The following is a 20,368-nucleotide window of genomic DNA, read 5'->3' on the forward strand; positions in this document are numbered from 1 at the left end:
AAAGAAGAATGCTTGGATGTTGGGATGCTTTTTGGAGTGAAAGGAGAAATCATTAATGACAAACAGCTGGAGTTGCGTGGCCCAGTGGGTCATGGTTAACCTAGCTCTGCTGCCTCTCACTAAATAAATGTATGTTGAATGAATGAATGAATAAATGGATAGATGGATGAACAAATAAAAGAATACTTGGATATAGCAACCAATTCATTCTTTGGCATTTTGAATCGATGGGTTTAAGTATTAATGTGATAATGTGTATATATCATTGTATGTCTATTTATTGGACAATTATTTTCTGTTCTTAGTTCAGTAATTGTGTTAATCAGTTTTATAGGATATCTTTCTGCTGTGTTTTCCTCTCATGTCTGGTTTACCTTGCACCCAGAATGGAGTCTTTAGAGACAGCACTGCAGCTTGTGTTACCTGTAGAGAAGGCATCACTTCTTCTCTGTGGCTCGGACCTGCCTCTTCATAAAATGGCCATCCAAGAATTTCATCTCATTGATGCTGATCACATTTATCAACACCTAAGGGTAAGTATATAAGTTCTCACAGTGTATTTACAGAATAATCGAGTCTTCTGAGATTTATAAATCTTTATGGATTTTTAATTATTTATGATAGCATAGATTAAGAGTATAAGCCACGATAATTTTTTTTCAGTAATTTAGACTTGTTTTTTATTTCTTAACTCTTTAATTCCTTGCAAATTTGGAGGTGGGCCCGTGGAGTACATAATGAGATATTTTCTTTGAATTTAAAATGAAGCCTTGTTTATGAATGCCTTCTTCAGTGACTGAATTCCTAAATATATGAGACTCATGCTTAAATGCTATATTCTACCATTTTCTTATTCTAAATCCCATCTTAAATAAAAATATTTGTTCATTTTTCAGATTATAAAATTGTTCTCTGAACAGTTTAATATCTAATTATTTACTTTGAAGCAATAGATTTATGTGCTTGTTTCCTTTTTGGGATTGAAACATCAGCTGGCACGTTGATCATTTGTAATTAAAATGTTTCCTTAGGTAGAAACTGTCACCTTTTGTTAAACTCAAAAGCATTTTTCTAGATTAAATCTAGTCATGCAGTTTGGGGCTGGTTTCTCACATGTAGTCTTTCTTTTTTCCACCTCAGTTTTTTAGCTTTTCTTATCTTTATTTTTAGAATATCCAAGATTCTATAGCAAAACAGATTGAAATATGTAACCGCTTAGAAGAGCCAGGCAACTTTGTATTAAAGGAGTTACACCCATTTGATCTACATGCAATGCAGAATATTATACTGAAATACAAAACACAATTTGAAGAAATGAACCACAAGGTGCAGAGGAGTGAAGATACTCTCAAAGCTCTGGAAGACTTTTTGGCATCTCTCAGAACACCTGGACTCTCTGCTGAGCCTATTACAGACCTTTCAGCCTCAGATACACAGGTGGCACAAGAAAATACTTTGACAGTAAGAAATAAAGAGGGAGAAATTCATCTGATGAAAGATAAGGCCAAACATTTGGATAAATGTTTGAAGATGCTTGATATGAGCTTTAAAGATGTTGAATGGGATGAAGACACCTCCTGTGAAAGCCTGCTTGATGCTTTTTCAATAAAGTTATCTGAGACACATGGCTATGGGGTACAGGAGGAATTCACTGAGAAAAACAAATTACTAGAGGCTTGTATTTTCAAAAATAATGAACTCCTCAAAAATATTCAAGATGTGCAGAGTCAAATCAGTAAAATTGGTCTTAAGGATCCTACTGTTCCAGCTGTGAAACATCGGTAAGTATTGTCCATCCATTTCCATCCAAGGTGACTGGCACCTTTCTGTATTTTCACTTCTATTAGGTGAAAGAAATTCTTCCTATGTCTTTCTGCTTCTATTCCATCCCTCTCTATTCAGTGTTCAGCATTCTTTTCTGTAGACTTTTCAAGCAAACTTACTTTTTGTTGGTATTGTACCTGTACAAAACGTTGCATAATTTTTTTTCCTCTTTAAAGTGTATCTTATGGACAAAGGAGTGGTGAAGTCAGATATGCATAAAGTACTGTACATGAGTTACTTATAATTCCCTTGTACTTCTGTGTGTTTACTGTGGAGTTCTCCTCAGGACGGATGACTGGCAGACTCAACGCTGTGATATTAAACCAGTAGTGGAAGATGCATGCGCCACATCTTGTCCCTGCTTCTTCCGTAGTTGTTTGGTCTCCTCCTCCTCCCAGCAGGATTAGGGTGGGAACTGAGTGGAAGGGCAGGAGACTGAATTTAAGAGGCAATCTAAAGTTAGTGTTGATTCTGGAGATGGAGCAGAGTTGCAGTAGACTGAGGTTGGCAGCCTTCTGTATACTTGCTGCCATTTTAATTCCAGCATTTGGAATAGGGTCTTCAAATTCCAAAAGCTAAAATGTTAGCAAGAGTCGCTTTTGTGGAATCCTTTCCCCCTGCCCTCCCCTCCCCTCCCCTCCCCTTTCCTCTCCTCTTTTCCTTTCTTTCGACAGAGTCTTGTGGTGTCACCAGGCTGGAGTTCAGTGGCATGATCTTGGCTCACTGCAACCTCCACCTCCTGGGTTCAAGCGATTCCCCTGCCTCAGCCTCCCGAGTAGCTGGGACTACAGGCGCATGCCACCACGCCTGGCTAATTTTTTTTTTTTTTATATTTTAGTAGGGACGGGGTTTCACCATATTGGCCAGGATGGTCTTGATCTCTCGACCTCATGATCCACCTGCCTTGGCCTCCTAAAGATTACACGTGTGAGCCACCGTTGTTTTTTGTTTGTTTGTTTTTGATACAGAGTCTTGCTCTGTTGCCCAGGCTGGAGTGCAGTGGCAAGATCTTGGCTCACTGCAACCTCTGCCTCCCAGGTTTAGGTGATTCTCCTACCTCAGCCCCCCTAGTAGCTGGGATTACAGGCATGTGCCACCATGCCAGGCTAATTTTTGTATTTCTAGTAGCGACGGGGTTTCACCATGTTGACCAGGCTGGTCTTGAACTCCTGACCTCAGGTAATCTACCCGCTTTGACCTCCCAAAGTGTTGGGATTACAGGCGTGAGCCACCACGCCCGGCCTCTTCCCCCCTTTCTAAATCTGTCTCACTTTCTGTCTCCTCCTCTGTGCACCTTTAGTGCCTCAGGCTCGGTGGTCTCTTGAGGGTCTTTAGATGACCAAGCCCTCATTGTAGCCAAGTGTGCCTTTCCCTCTGAAATGCTCACACCCTCAAGCTCAGTGATGCTTTCATTCTTAGGGTATCCCACCACTGCATGCGATTGTACCACTGCCCTCCATCCTGGGCAGCGCAGCAAGACCCTCTCTCAAAGAAAGAAAGAGAGAAAGAAAAAGAAATTCTATGTAAGGAAGGAGGAAGGGATTGCTACTGAACAGGGTAATCAGGGAAGGTCTCACTGAGAAGGTGGCCTTGGCATCAGATGAGAGGCAAGAGCAAGCCACTTGAACCTGGAGAAATAGCCTTCTAGGCAGAGGGAGCAGTAGGTACAAAGGTCAGGTGTGTTTGAGGAAAGGCAAGGAGGTGAGAAGGTGCAGCAGTGAGGGGGAGATGTAGCTTAGCTCATGCAGGAACTTTTAGGCTGTTTGATAACTTTGGCTTGTTCTTCAAGTGACATGGGAAGTCATTGCAGGGTTCTAAGCAGAGAGAAATGTCTTGGTTTTCATCATAACCTGTTGTCTCTGGCTGATGTGTTGAAAATAGACTGTAGTTGTTGAGAGAAGACCTGGGAAGTCCGGTTTGACCTATTTTAGTAATCCCTGGTAGGGATGAAGCTGGCATGGACCAGTGGTAATGTGGTAGAAAGTGTTGAAATTCTGTATATAGTTTGAAGTTAGAGACCAGATGATTTATTGACACAATAACATGGGATGTAAAAGAGATATTGGGGTCAAGAATGCTTCCAAGCATTGCAACCTTCCTCCGGGTTCAAGTGCTCTTGCCTCTCATTGTCCATTGTGTCAGTGGTAACTTGAGCAGTGAGTAAGAACTGAGTTACCATTAACTGAGATGAAAAAGACTGAAGTTTATCAGTGTTGGATGAAATTTATCAGTATTGAATGAAAGATTGGGTGTGCTCAGTTTTAAAAACGATATATTCAAGATACTTATTAGACATTCAAGCAGCAGTATCAATAAGACACTTAAAAATAGATGGCATTAGGAATCAGGAGAGAGGTCTGGGCTGGAGGTATATGTTTGAGAGTTTTCATCATTTTACAAGGCTGTTTAAAGCTATGAGACTGGATGAAATTTCCGAGGAGAGTGAGTTTAGATAAACAAGAGAAGAGGTCCAAGTTGGATCCATACTCAGGGGCACTCCGTATTGAGAGATCAGGAAGATGAGGGGGAACCAGCCCAAGAAACTGAGAAGGGAGAGGCCAGTACAGTAGGACGAAAATCAAGAGACTTCTGGGGTTACCTGAAGAAGGCATCTCAACAAGGAGGAAGTGACCAAGTATTAAATGTGCTGACTAGTGAAGCAAGGTGAAGATTGAGAGTGGAACAGGGATTTTGCAATGTGGAGGCCAGCTGTTTCAGTAGGCAGTAGAGAATGAAAACCTTATTGGAGGGAACTGAAGAGAAAACTGGAGGCTAGGAAGTAGAGGCTGTGAGAAGTTTAGCAATTTAGATTTAGGTGAATGGTGTTAATCCCTCCAGTATTATTTTATCCTTAAATAACTCCTTTTTGATAGGGAGAGCTTTTTGTACATAAAGGAGAAGTGCAAGATTTCCCTTGTCTTTTCCTTCCTCCTTGGCCGCCCCATCCTTCTTAGGATCCTGCAGTTCTTGGTCATTCACCTTCTCCTCTTCTCCCATATCATGCTGTCTTCGCCCTACATAAGCACACATACGCGCTTTGTCTCTCTCTCTTTTCTCTCATGTGTGTATACACCTTTTACAAGTGTGTTCATCACAGACACATGTTACTGCTAATGGTTTAGTATATTTATTATATCTATTTAAAGCACCAAATTAATATTCTGGAAATGCAGCCAGGCACGGTAGCTCACACCTGTAATCCCAGCACTTTGGGAAGCTGAGCCAGGGGGATTGCTTGAGTCCAGGAGTTTGAGACAAGCCTGGGCAACATAGTGAGACCTCATCTCTACAAAAAATAAAAATTTAGCCAGGCATGTTGGTGTGCACATGTGGTACTAGCTATTCGAGAGACTGAGGTGGGAGGATCACTTGAGCCTGGGAGGTTGAGGCTGCAGTGAGCTGAGATTGCACCACTGCACTCAGTGTAGGTGACAGAGCGAGACCCTGTCTCCAGGAAAACAAAATAAGACAAAACCAAAAAAACAAATCAGAAAAATTCTGGAAATGTAAAGAGCCTCCTGAACTCTGTAAGAGGAATGTGTAATTTTGGCGTTAACCTCCTGAGGACAAATTAAAGTTAGTGTGCCTCTCCAAGTTACCCAGATTTGTGTTGAATCAACAGTTAACAGTTGGCTATCAAACTTTTTTCTCATTCATAATCAAGGAAAAAATCATTAATCAGACTGGATAAGGTTCTAGATGAATATGAAGAAGAGAAGAGACATTTACAAGAAATGGCTAATTCTCTTCCACACTTCAAAGATGACAGAGAAAAAACCGTGAATCAACAGTGCCAAAATACAGTAGTCTTGTGGGAGAATACCAAAGCCCTGGTCACCGAATGGTAAGGAAAAAAAATAATCCTTCTTGAATCTGAAAAATTGTCTGTAGCACAACTAACTTTTTCCAACTTCTGGGTTGAAAACGTATCTCTGTGGACCCAAAGGAGGGGCAAACATAAGGATTTCCCACTGGAGTTCACAGGGCCAGTGTCTGGGACAAGACCTAGAATGGTAGATTATAGCCAGAATGCAGTAAAGAGGTTCTCCACGAAGCGTAACACATACACAGTACAGTCCGTTTATGCTCATCACCATCCCAACTGGGTTGGTTTCCTATTGCTGTAAATCACCAAGCAAATCACCATGAACTTAGTGGCTTAAAAAGAACACGGATTTATTACCTTATGCTTCTGGAGGTCAGAAGTGGTAAAATAAGGCTGCGTGAGGTGGCTCACACCTGTAATCCCAGCACTTTGTGAGGCTGAAGTGAGAGGATTGCTTGAGCCTATGTGTTTGAGACCAGCCTGGCCAACATGGTGAAACCCCATCTCTACAAAACACAAAAAAATTGGCCGGACACAGTGGCTCATGCCTGTAATCCCAGCACTTTGGGAGGCTGGGGTGGCCGGATCACCTAAGGTCAGGAGCTCGAGACCAGCCTGGCCAACATGGCAAAACCCCATCTCTAAAAACATAAAAAAAGTAACCTGCATGCTGGTGTGTGCCTATAGTCCCAGCTACTCAGGAGGCTGAGGTGGGAACATCACTTGAGCCTGGGAGGTTGAGGTTTCAGTGAACCGAGATTTCACCACTGTACTTCAGAGCGAGACCCTGTCTCGAAAAAAAAAAAAATCAAGTTGTCTTCCTTCTGGAGGCTCTAGGCAAGATTCATTTCCTTGCCTTTTCCATATTCTCAGGCCTCCTGCTACATTCCTTGGCCTGTGTCCCCCTCCTCCATCTTTAAAGCAGCAGTGCAGGATCTTCAGATCTCTCTCTGCCCTCTGTTCTGTCATCATGTCTCCTTTGACACCTCTCCCTGCCTCCCTCTCAGAAGGACCCTTATGATTACACCAGGCCCACACGGGCAATCCTGGATAATCTCTGTAGTTTAAGATCCTTAGCTTAATCACCTCTGCAAAGTCCCTTTTGCTTTGTGAGGTAACCTGTAAGGTAACATTCACAAGATCCAAGGATTAGGCCCAGGACATCTTTGGGAATTGGGAGCATTACTTTACCACACGCCCCTACCTGAATGGGAGATGTTGCCTGTCAACAACAGCTGTGTTTCCTGCAGAGTCGGGGCTAGTTGCAAAAATTTTTGAAACTGTGAAGACCATTACCTATCAGTCCCAGTTGGCAATTCTTATTTTTTAAAAATATTTGATGTTATTTATTAATTTGCCAGACTGCTTTGGAGGGATTCAGTTTTTTATATATGATTGCTTGTGTGTCCAGTTGTCCATTCCATGGAATATCCTCTGTCCATCCCTCTTACTATCTACATGAGGGTGGGGAGTGGTGGAAGGGGTGATCCCTACAGGCTGAACTGCCCAGACCAAGGGTTCCAGCAGGGTTAAGCAGTTGGGGGGTGGGGGCAGGGGGGGTGGTATTAGAGGGGAAGAAGAGAGGCCAGGGTGGTCTCACCATCCCGCTTTGTTTCTGCATGTGGTTCTGGCACCACCTGACGGCACCGTCCTGTGTGGCTCGGGGCATCTCCCCAGCTTTCTCCTAGAGGCTGAGTGGCATGACCTATTTGCGGAGGTTAGTCCCTGTGTGCCTCGGCCTCCCTGGCAGTTTCCCCTGATTCTGCTCTCAGAATTCTGATTCTCTCTTCAGAATTCCATTTGGGTACACCTCCTGTTTCCTACTGGAACCTGAGTGTACAAGAGTCAAGATGAACCCTGTGTGTGGTATTTGATCTACTCTACCCTCTGATTTTACTGAGGAAAGAATTGAGATTCAAAGAGGCTAAAGTAACTTATCCAGAGTCTCAGACTAAGCAGTTTCCAGCTGTAGTAGGAACCAGGTGTCCTAAACTGCCACATTGTCTCACTACCTTACATTTTAAAAAAGACTAAATCCAGAATGAATATAATAGATATATAAAAGGCCAGGTGCGGTGGCTCACACCTATATATAATCCCAGGACTTTGGGAGGCCAAGGCAAGTGGATCACCTGAGGTCAGGAGTTCAAGACCAGCCTGGCCAACATGATGAAACCCCGTCTCTACTAAAAATGCAAAATTAGCCAGGCATGGTGGCACTTGCCTGTAATCCTGTCTACTCAGGAGGCTGAGGCAGGAGAATTGCTTGAATCCAGGAGGCAGAGGTTGCAGTGAGCCAGGATCACACCACTGCACTCTAGCTTGGGTGACAGAGCTAGACTCTGTCTCAAAAAAAAAAAAAAAAAAAAAAGGGAAATATAAACACCCTGTGACTTGCTGAATTAATACTGAAATAATCTGCCAGAGTTATGTTAAGGGGGTTCTGTTTTCTGAGATGTCTTTTGGTTAATGATGAAATTGAGATGCCAATTCCTTAGGGTGATGAATCTTGTGTTTCTTTCTAGACTGTACATCTGGTAACTTTTTAATGTTCACCTAGTGACAGTACTAATCCAGAGATTATGCCATCTATTTGCCAGATATATTGATGTGCCATCATTCTTAGGTTAAATTGATAAAAAATATTAAGAACCACATCAAGAGGAAAAGTCCTTTACACCTTATTCATGATTTATGTGAGATACTTGCAAAGAGAAAGAATGGTTTTGCTATTTTTGGACATTTAGCTATTGTATATTTTTCTATTCATAGTCTTGAACAATGTGGAAGAGTTTTGGAGCTCTTAAAACAATATCAGAATTTTAAAAGTATCTTGACAACTTTGATTCAAAAAGAAGAGAGTGTCATCTCCCTGCAGGCTTCGTACATGGGAAAGGAGAACCTGAAGAAAAGGATTGGAGAGGTGAGTCCAGGTTCCATTAGAAAAAACTGCCCAGCGACCTCACTGACAGGCCTGGTAGTAAAGAGATATTATAGATTAAGTCTTTTTTGAAACTTCGTTTAAAAGAAGTTACTAGGCTAGGCGCGGTGGCTCACGCTTGTAATCCCAGCACTTTGGGAGGCCGAGGTGGGCGGACCACGAGGTCAGGAGATCGAGACCACGGTGAAACCCTGTCTCTACTAAAAATACAAAAAATTAGCCGGGCGTGGTGGCGGGCGCCTGTAGTCCCAGCTACTCGGAGAGGCTGAGGCAGGAGAATGGTGTGAACCCGGGAGGCGGAGCTTGCAGTGAGCCGAGATTGCGCCACTGCACTCCAGCCTGGGGGACAGAGCGAGACTCCGTCTCAAAAAAAAAAAAAAAAAAAAGTTACTAGTGACCCTATTTTACCAGGTATCTAAAAATTTGTTGTATTCATCACCAGGGCTGGAAAAAAGAGACAGTCACCAAGTTGATGGTGGGTCACTTCTGTTTGGGTTTTGATGCTGGGGCTGTGTTTCTGCTCATCCCTGCTGCCACCTCTGTGAGGTTGTAACAGCCTTTACATTGACTTTCTGTTTACAAGGAACCTGACCCTTCATTGCAGGCTTGACAGAAGGAAGACGGTGGGAAAATCCTCTCTGTTGTTAGTAGAGTGAGGAAAAATTAGCTTTTATTTACTGATTTTCTGTGAAGATGTGCAAGCTTATTACCACGTTGCTCCATCCATGTTTATATTTTAAGAAGAGTAATATTTTTGGACACTAGGTGTCATTATTTTCTATGGTTTTATGTGGTTATCAACCAGAGTGGCAGAAGAATGGAATAGTTAGAAAAGAATATACTATACTGCACTATATGACTCTGCACTAGAAAGTTTCTTTCTTCCCTCCCCTCCCCTCTCCGTGATTCTCCTGCCTCAGCCTTTCAAGTAGCTGGGATTACAGGTGCGCAACACCATGCCCAGCTAATTTTTGTATTTTTAGTGAAGACAGGGTTTCGCCATGTTGGCCGGGCTGGTCTCAAACTCCTGACCTGAGGTGATCTGCCCGCCTCTGCTTCCCAAATTGCTGGAATTACAGGCATGAGTCACCACACCTGGCCTTTTTCTATTGATTTTATGAGTACTAAGCTAAAGTGCTGTCAAGGTGTCAAAAGTATGTGAAATGTAGTTTGCTTGATATACTTGGAGGTTGGAAAGCAATTTTATTAAACTTTCCAGTTGTTAAGAGCAGCATGAGTGAAAGCTTAAATAGGACAATTTAGTCCTTATCTAGAACTATTAACCCTGAAGCTCAAATGACACCCAGAGTGTCAGGAATGGCTCTTGTCTGGGACCCACTTTCTCAGACTTAGTTTCTTAGAGCTGGCCTGTCGGAAGCAGCCCTATTTAGATACCAGCTGTACAATATGTGACTGTGTAGCTGATTTCTTGTCAGACTTAATCAAAGCTGTCAAGACCATGAGCAGATAGTCACAGTTGCTTAGATATAACCTGTCTGGTTCCCTCTGGTGGAGGCAGCTTTAGGATTTGGCTCGTCTTGGGATCTAGAAGGGTCCTGTCCTCATTCAGTAGATTTAAAGAGCTCTAGTTTCCTAGGTTCTTAGAGAATCCAGCATGTTCAGCCTTACCAGATCCTCTTGGGCTTGTGTCCCAGTTCGCATAGCCCTTCTGCCATGTCCCCGATAGCAGTCTCCTACCTTGTACTCTTGTTTTAGGATCAAAGTCTCGCCTTTTTCAGCAGACCTTGAGACCCTCCCTTGTATGCTGACCAGATATCTAGTCCCTCTTGACTTGCAGCTTTTCTTGTTCATGCAAATCCTCCTCACTTCTGGCGCCCTTCCTTAGCCCTGTTTTGATGAGTGTCAGTTATGATGCCCCATGCTGCGTGTGGCCTGTCTGCTGCTCTTCCCACTACCCCATAACTGTATAACCTTATAACTATAAACTATACTTTCTAGATAAGTTATTTATCTGACTAATAAACTTCTCGTCACCTCCAGGGGGCTGACTCCTCTCCTGGGTGAGTCTCCCTAATCGGAATGTAGGCCCAGGTCTTGGTCTTTCTGCCATTGTTAGCTCCTCCGTGGCTATCATAACTGGACCTCACCTCTGTCCTCAGCTGTATTTGGCAGCCCCAAGTCCAGAGCCTTTCCAGAAAGTCAACCTCTGTGGGTATGGAGGGAGTCCATTCAACCAGGTGAAGGAGGGCCTGAGAGTCTAAATATGTTTCTCTTAAAAAATGTCATTCAGTCTTTCTGTTTGTGGCTAACTGTATTTCTGCCTTAATGATTACCTTGAAGTCATTTCTAGCCTTTTGAGATTCTATGGCACAAATAGCCTTGCTTCTTATTGGCTTCTCTGCAGCCTCCCCACTACCCCATCTCCTCCTAGACAAAGGTTTCAGCTTTAGTTTTGGTGAGTCAGTTACCACTAATTCTTCAGCTTTCCAGCTTCCCAACTTCTCACCTTCTACCTGAGAGTATTCTCATCCTCTGTTCTCTGTGTGCTTATTGGTTTGTACCATTTTAAATTCTTTTCTGTTATTAAAGTAGCATGTGGGGGGAAAACAGAGACAAACATATATATTTAATCCACCATGTTAAACTTGCTATTTCACTGTTCCAATCACTGCATAGAATTGCCTGCCCTGAAGACATATTTGAAGTATATATATAGCAGAAATAAAAATTAATTAACTCTGCTTTGTCTGTACTCCTTCCTCAACTGCAAAAGGTATTTTTAAAATTAATAAGATAATTATAACTACCTTTAAGAAACAACAGTCCTGGCTTTCCTTATTTTATTAAAATGAGAATTGTACCTCTAGTATATGGGTACTTTATATGTTTTCTGAAATAATCTATTACTTTGTATGAAACATATAGAAGTTTTGGCCGGGCGCAGTGGCTCACGCTTGTAATCCCAGCACTTTGGGAGGCCGAGGTGGGCGGATCACGAGGTCAGGAGATCGAGACCGCGGTGAAACCTCGTCTCTACTAAAAAATACAAAAAAATTAGCCAGGCGTGGTGGCGGGCGCCTGTAGTCCCAGCTACTCGGAGAGGCTGAGGCAGGAAAATGGCGTGAACCCAGGAGGTGGAGCTTGCAGTGAGCCGAGATTGCGCCACTGCACTCCAGCCTGGGCGACAGAGCGAGACTCCGTCTCAAGAAAAAAAAAAAAAAGAAAGATATAGAAGTTTTAATACACTAGTGTTTAATTCTTTTGTCAGGTTTTAAAAAAACTGTCTAAAAAAGCCGATTTTAGTACTAATTATTAACATAACTTTCAGTTAATTTTTTGATGACATAGGTACTATCTTCACAAACAGTCCATTTCTGTAGCATGGATCTTTATCCTGCTTTGCAGCGGTGCCTGGAATATGATACCACTGAGAACTTTTGTCCTTCAAAACTGTAGTAACCTAGATGTTTATCTAGGATATGGTGACAAAGTTCTACTCTCTTTAATGAAAGACAGAAGTGCAAAAAGTTAGACTAGAAGGCTGGAATGTCAGGAGACTATTAAAGTTTGGAAATGTCAAAGTGGGCCTAGTTCCCTTTATTTTACTCCTTCCATTCGCTGTAAAACAAAACCCATAGTTCTGCCAATGCTAAAAGTACACTCTCTTGCCCTTTCTTTTCTCATCACCCTGTGGAAGCTTGTGCTAGTTTAACAAGAAAGTTCTTTGCAGGCAAAAAAATTTAGTTTGTTCAATTAAATGAAATATATCAATTAAATGAAAATTTTTTAATTGAACAGACATTTTTGCTTAAAAATTTTTTTCCTCATTAGTTTTTTTTGTGTGTGTGTATTTAGGGAGTACAAGTGCAAATTTCTTACATGCATATATTGTGTAATGGTGGAGTCTGGGCTTTTAGTGGAACCTGTCACCCAAATAGTGGACATTGTACCCAATAGGTAAATTTTCAGCCCTCACCCCACTCCCACTGTCTCACCTTTTATAGTCCCCAAGGCCTATTATTCCACTCCATATGTCCGTGTGCCCCCATTGTTTAGCCCCCACTTATAAGTGAGAACATGTGGCATTTGACTTTCTGAGTTATTTCTCATAGGATAATGGCCTCTAGTTCCATCTGTGTGGACAAACATTTATTGTGTTCCACTGCAGAGTTCTGAACCAGGAGAACGAAGACCTGGGTTTTGAGCTCAGCTCTGCCAATGTATCAGTCAGCATCTAGTTAGAAGACAAACCTCCCCAGTTATTGATTTTTCATTTTAAAGATTTTATTTAATATTAATGTTTAAATTAGCCTTTATTTTGAGATAATGGTAGACTCACATACAAAAATAATACAAACAGATCCCAGGTGTCCTGTATTGAGTTTCCCCAATGGTAAAATCTTGTAAAACGATAGAGTATTACAATCGGGATGTTGACATCAATACACTCAAGATAAAGAACATTTTTGTCACCACAAGGATTCTTGTCATTGTCATTTTCTAGCCCCATCCACTTCCCTCCTCCTCCCACCCCTTCTAATCCCTGACAGCCACTAATAGAGTCTCTATTTCTATAATTTTATTATTTTAAAAATGTTATATAAATGAAATTATATAGTGTGTAACTTTTGGGGATTGGCTATTTTCACATAGCATTATTCTGTGGAGATTCATTCAGGTTCTTCCATGTATTGATAGTTTGTTCCTCTTTGTTGCTGAGCAGTATTCCATGGTATAAATATGTCACAGTTTAACTATTCACCCACTGAAGGACATCTGGGTTCTTTCCAATTTTGGACTATTATGAATAAAGCTGCTGTAAACATTTGTGAAGGAGTCTTTGGTGAATATAAGTTTTTATTTCTCAGGGATGTGTCCAGGAGTCTGTTTGCCGGGTCATATGTTAATTGCATGGGTTTTTTTGTTTGTTTGTTTGTTTTTGATGGGGTCTCACTCTGTTGCCCAGGTTGGACCATGGCACAATCTCGGCTCACTGCAGCCTCCGCCTCCTGGATTCAAGCAATTCTTCTGTCTCAGCCTCCTGAGTAGCTGGGACTACAGGTGCACGCCACTACACCCAGCTAATTTGTTTGTATTTTTAGTAGAGACGGGATTTCACCATATTGGTCAGGCTGGTCTCGAACTCCTGACCTTGTGATCTGCCTTGGCCTCCCAAAGTCCTGGGATTATAGGTGTGAGCCACCATGCCGGGCCTGCATGTTTATTTTTTAAGGAAACTGTCAAAATGTTTTTCAGAGCGGTTTTACCATTTTATGTGCTTTTTCTGCATTAACTGACATGATTATATAATTTATTTCCATTAGCTTGTTAAAATGGTGGGTTACATTGATTGATTTTTGGATGTTAAACTAGCCTTGCATTCCTGGAATAAACCTTATTTGGTCATGGTGTATAATTCCTTTTATATATATATATAATACATTATATATATAAAATATATATAATACATTATATATATAAAATATATATAATACATTATATATATAAAATATATATAATACATTATATATATAAAATATATATAATACATTATATATATAAAATATATATAATACATTATATATATAAAATATATATAATACATTATATATATAAAATATATATAATACATTATATATATAAAATATATATAATACATTATATATATAAAATATATATAATACATTATATATATAAAATATATATAATATATTAAATATATATAAAATATAAAATATATAAATATATAATATACATAAAATATATATTATATATTATATATAATATACATAAAATATATATTATATATTATATATAATATACATAAAATATATATTATATATTATATATAATATACATAAAATATATGTTATATATTATATATAATATACATAAAATATATATTATATATATAATATATAATATACATAAAATATTATATATAAAATATATAATATATATTATATATATAATATATATTATATATATATAAAATATATAATATTATATATATATATAAAATATATATTATATATATAGCTGAATTATATTTGCTAATATTTTGTTAAGGATTTCTGTGTAAATATCCTTGAGCGATATTGTAGTTTCTTTATTGGTACTGTAAAACTGGCTTTCATAAAATTAATTGGGAGTGTTTCTTTCTCTTCAGTTTTCCAGGAGAGATTGTACATAATTGCTGTTAAATCTCTTTTAGATGTTTGGTCAAATTCTCTAGTGAAACCATCTGGACCTGTAGATTTCTTTTTGGGGAGTTTCTACATTATTCATTCAATTTCTTTAATATTAATAGGGCAATTCACATTATGTATTTAATATTGGATGAGTTGCTGTAGTGTTTTTCAAAGTATCTGTCCATTTCCTCTAAGTTTTCAAGTTTGTGTGTGTAAAGTTATTTGTGGCAATATCTTATTATCTGCTTGATATCTGTAGTGTCTGTAGTGGTATCCCTATTTCATTCCTAGTACTGTATTGCTTTCTTCTCTCTTTGCTTTTGGTAGTCTTTCTAGAAGTTTATCAATTTTACTGATCTTTTGAGAGAACTAGCTCTTATTTTATTGATTTTTTTTCCCCTAATGTTCTTGTATTTTCAACTTAATTGATTTGTTTTAATTTTCATTATTTCCTTCCTTTTGCTTGCTTTGGGTTTATTTTGTTCTTTTCTTAGATTCTTGAGGTGGTCATTTAGATTATTGATTTCAGACTTTTCCTCATTTTTAATGTATGCATTTAGTGCTATAAATTTCCCTCTCAGCAATACTTTAACTGTGCTATACAAGTTTTCATGTTTTATTTTCATTCCGTTTGATGTATTTAAAAATTTCTCTTGAGACTTCCTCTTTGACTCATATTTAGAAGTATGTTGCTTAGTTTCCCAGTGATTGGAGATTTTCGTTTTGATAAAGTAGCATTTTGCCTTTTATGTTAGAAATGATAAAGTTAGAATCCAAGATGTCTTAGAGTTCTGTTTATTTTATTCAGATAAGTGCTTAGGTTCTTTGATATGAAAAAGATGATTCTTATTAGGCAGATGTAGGGACTGTCTTTTTTTTTTTAATGCCATTGAATGCAGATGCTTTTTTTGGCAGGTAGAATCTTATTTCACATGGACAAGAAATATGGTTTTAGAACACTATAAAAATTTCCTCATGCAGAGTGGGAGGAAATTTGAGTATAGGATTAACATTGAACCAATGGTTAGGATGCTAAAAACTTTTCATTGAGAAAGTGGGACAATAAAAACCTACTGTAAAAAAGAACAATGTAAGAAGGTATTATGCTTTGTTGGATGTTGTTTTTAAGCTCAATATCCAACAATAGAATTATGATTCTTAGCTGTTTGTCTATATCAATATATCAAAAATAACTTTCATATCTTTTTTACAGATTGAAATTGTCAAAGAAGAATTTAATGAGCATTTAGAAGTTGTAGACAAGATAAACCAGATCTGCAAAAATCTACAGTTTTATCTAAATAAAATGAAAACTTTTGAAGAGCCCCCTTTTGAAAAAGAGGCTAATATTATTGTGGATAGATGGCTTGATGTAAGTGATAATTTCGTTGACTGCAAATTTAATTGTTTCTAATATTTTGGTGTATCTTTAGTATTTTTATTTAATTCAAGATTCAAAAATACTCATTGTAAAAATGTTCAAATTATATAAAACTTAGGAAATAATTTTAACCCCAGAGTTGGGACTACTAACAGGTGGGTTCATCATCTTGTACATATAGAAATACATACTTGGCTTCTAAAAAATAAGTTCATTAATATATTGCCTGTTCATGCAGCATACTGATGTTTAACTACATATTTAATATGATTTTGGTTGAGTAGTAATGATGTTACTAGTTTTTGTTAATTACAAACTAAGAACTCATCTGCATTATATTTTCATCTGGGTTTTTAAAAGCACCATTTAACAAAAAAAAAGTGGTTTAGAAATGAAGAAGACTAGACCCAGCATGGTGGCTCACACTTGTAATCCCAGCACTTTGGGAGGCTGAGACGGGTGGATCACCTGACGTCAGGGGTTCGAGACCAGCCTGGCCAACATGGTGAATCCCGTCTCTACTAAAAATACAAATATTAGCCGGGCATGGTGGTGCATGCCTGCTATCTCAGCTACACAGGAGGCTGAGGCAGGAGAATCATTTGAACCCAGGAGGCAGAAGTTGCAGTGAGCCAAGATGGCGCCACTGCACTCCAGCCTGGGTGACAAAGTGAGACTCCGTCTCAAAAGAAAAAAAAAGGAAATTAGGAAGACTATTGATTTCAATTGCATATAAGCTACAGCAAGTCAGGTAAGTTTTATTTTTATTTTTTAAGAGAAAGAACTACATGATATGTTAAAGCAAATTTTTGTTGATGAATAAAACAAATTATCCAGTAATAGTAAACTAAAATTTTATTTTAAAACAGTGTTTGTCTGAAACAGTGGTTTTCAGACTTTTTACTGCTACATATGTTGTTTCTCTTTTTAAATTATGGTAGATAAATGAGAAGACAGAAGATTACTATGAAAATCTTGGTCGAGCTCTAGCTTTGTGGGACAAACTTTTTAACTTAAAAAATGTCATTGATGAGTGGACAGAAAAAGCCCTTCAAAAAATGGAATTATATCAATTGACTGAAGAGGACAGAGAAAGGCTGAAGGTAATTTAACAGATAAAATACATGCTTTTCTTGGTACACAAGTGACTTTTTATTTTTTTATTTTTTATGAATATAGTCAACAAACATATTAGGATGCTCATATGTACTTTGTTATCAAGAAAATCACAGACATTTTTGGATCATTATTCAGCTGTTGAATCTACTACCCTTACCAATACTTTGAAAGTATGGGATTTAGTAAGTCTATTGCTAGATCTTGTTATATAATGGGGAAACATGCTAGTATTATGTATCACAAATTGTTTTTAATATTTTGATAACTATCATGTAATTGTTTTCCTTTGTAATTCTACCTTATTTAGTTTATGCTTTATTTTAAAATTGCTGTTACGCAAGGGGTCTATAGGCTTCACCACACTGCCAAAGGGATTGGTAGTATGAAAAAGATGACGAATTCCTAGCAAAAGTGCCAACAAAATGCATAATTACTCCCGGGTAGCGATACAGACCCCAAGGTTGGCAGACTTTTTCTTTTCTCTTTTTTTTGAGGTGGAGTCTCATTCTGTCACCCAGGCTGGAGTGCAGTGGCACGATCTCGGCTCACTGCAACCTCCACCTCCTGGGTTCACATGATTCTCCTGCCTCAGCCTCCTGAGTACAGTGGGATTACAGGCGCACACCACCACACCCTGCTAATTTTTTGTGTATTTTTAGTAGAGACGCGGTTTCACTATGTTGGCCAGACTTGTCTTGAGCTCCTGACCTCGTGATCCACCTGCCTCAGCCTCCCAAAGTGCTGGGATTACAAGCATGAGCCATTGCGCCCAGCCAGCAGACTTTTTCTTAAAGGGCCATATAGTAAATATTTTAGGCTTGTGGATCATTTGTCTCTGCCACAGCTGTTCAACCCTGCTGTTGAAGAAGGAAAACAGCGAGAGACAAAATAAATGCTTGAAAGCAGCTGGTTTCCAGTAAAAACTTTATTTATAAAAACAGGCTATCAGCTCTCCGGCTATAGTTTGTTAACCTCTGATCTAGACCATGATTTTAGACGGCCTTCTTCGTATTTGAATTAAACGATGCCTTATAAAGATTAGAAAAGATACATGGCTGAGTATCACCATCTTTATAGAGCTTCAAGAAAAGCTACTTTTTAAAACAACAATCTCAGGTTGTGGCATCTGGAAAGAATCAAAGTTATTTCTCTTTCAACTCTAGGAAGAATTCTTCCTTATTACTTGTTTGTTTACATATTATTTGTTTGGATCATATAAATTTGTTGTCAGCTGAATGTGGTGGCTCACACCTGTAATCCCAGCACTTTGGGAGGCTGAAGCAGGCAGATCACTTGAGGTCAGGAGTTTGAGACCAGCCTGGCCAACATGGTGAAACCCTGTCTGTACTAAAAATACAAAAATATTAGCTGGGTGTGGTGGTGTGTGCCTTTAATCCCAGCTACGTGGGAGGCTGAGGCAGGAGAATAGCTTGAACTGGGGAGGCAGAGGTTACAGTGAGCAGAGATTGCACCACTGTACTCCATCCTGGATGACAAAGGGAGACTCTGTCTCAAAAAAAAAAAAAAAAAAAAAAAAAAAAAATTTGCTCTCTTGCTAGGTCAGAAAACAGCCAACTGTTGCCAGTTATATGTGGTTCAGTGTAACATAAAAATGTATGCTAATGCCTCAGATCTTGTTTTGTCTCTAATTCTCACTATTTTATTCACTTTTTAATTCATGTATTTATTTTTACATATTTGGAAAAAGTTTTTTAACTGTTTGGAGATTTCAAGTTTCCTGGGTAAATTATAATAGGTATTAAGTAAATCTATGATTTTCTAAGTATAAATGAATCATTTCTAAGAGTCCTTTAAATTTGTCTTGGATTACAGGTTGTTTAAAAATCTGAAGTTAAGAATTGTAAACTGACAGCTGTGGGCCAAAATCTGCTAAAATTGTGTGTCCGTGTGTGTGTGTGTGTGCGCGCACGCACGTGCAGATGTGCACACACGGGGTATGCAATTTATAAATATATTTATGAAATTGAATGCTTTAAGGCAGACCGTGCATTCTCTCGTGGCACAGGCCTAGCCTTTCTCTTGTCTTATACCTAGAAAGACGCTTGGTTGTAGCATTTGCCTGACCCCTGAAGGCACTTGGATTTGTAACTCTAGGACTCTGACAAAACACATTGGGAAATTCAAGGGCTCTCTAAGTTTCTATGTATAAACAGTAGTAATTATGAGTATCAGAAAATAAGGTATGAAATAAAAAGACACTATCCTTTAAAATTACATGTTTTAGGAAGAATTACGAGTCCATGAACAAAAAACTTCAGAATTTTCTAGAAGAGTGGCTGAAATACAGTTTTTGCTCCAAAGCAGTGAAATACCTCTTGAATTGCAGGTAAGAATTTTTATTTAAAAGTTTCAGTTATTGAGGCTTCAGTAAGCCATAGTCATATCACTGCACTCCAGCCTGGGCGACAGAGCAAGACCTTGTCTCTAAAAGAAGAAAGAAAAGGCCCAATTAAAGATTCTCTATAACAGGGGTGTCCAGTCTTTTGGCTTCCCTGGGCCATAGTGGAAGAAGAATTGTCTTGGGCCACACATGAAATACACTAACAATAGCAAAAAAATTTCATAATGTTTTAAGAAAATTTAGGAATTTGTGTTGGGCCATGGATTGGACAAGCTTGCCCTATAGCCTCTAAAATAATGCTTAAAAACCATGCATTCTAAACATAATGCCTAAAATAAAATTAGGATCATTTATTCAATTCCTATGTTAAGTCCCACCAAATTTCTAATAGTTGGTATAGTTAAATGTATTTATTCCATATTTAGCATGAATGATATTCTATTTTTGTATTCCTTTATTTTCCCCTCACCTATTTCACAGGCCTCAGGTATGGAGGGCAAATGTTGCCTGTGCGTCTGTTTAAAGTAATGATGATTTTCTATGTGTTTCTTGGGTATAGGAAGGAGAATTTCACTCAAGTCATCCTAGGTTTATTATTTGCTAGATGGAGAAAGAGAGAGATTGCCCCAAGTATGGTTTTCTGTTGTGTGAAGAGATTTGTTTTTGTTTTTCTTAGCTCTAGGTACATAGTGGTTGAATATGAGTGCTGGAGTTAAGACCTTCTGGGTGAGGTTCCGGCTGTACTACCTACTACCTTTATAAT

General features: G+C 38.8%; 1 protein-coding gene across 2 annotated transcripts in view; it reads left to right on the forward strand.

The window, feature by feature from the left end:
• SYNE2 (spectrin repeat containing nuclear envelope protein 2) overlaps nt 1–20,368 on the forward strand; it is a 376,334-nt gene that overhangs the window by 151,487 nt on the left and 204,479 nt on the right. For both annotated transcript variants that reach the window (XM_030811980.1, XM_030811985.1), the window contains exons 29-35: nt 386–533; nt 1,171–1,781; nt 5,489–5,668; nt 8,423–8,573; nt 15,957–16,115; nt 17,066–17,227; nt 19,489–19,590. In XM_030811980.1, coding sequence (XP_030667840.1) covers nt 386–533; nt 1,171–1,781; nt 5,489–5,668; nt 8,423–8,573; nt 15,957–16,115; nt 17,066–17,227; nt 19,489–19,590 — 1,513 coding nt within the window. The remainder of the gene's footprint in view (nt 1–385; nt 534–1,170; nt 1,782–5,488; nt 5,669–8,422; nt 8,574–15,956; nt 16,116–17,065; nt 17,228–19,488; nt 19,591–20,368) is intronic.

This window comes from Nomascus leucogenys, chromosome 1a (genome assembly GCF_006542625.1).
Source record: "Nomascus leucogenys isolate Asia chromosome 1a, Asia_NLE_v1, whole genome shotgun sequence".
In the NCBI taxonomy this organism is placed as follows: Eukaryota; Metazoa; Chordata; class Mammalia; order Primates; family Hylobatidae; genus Nomascus; species Nomascus leucogenys.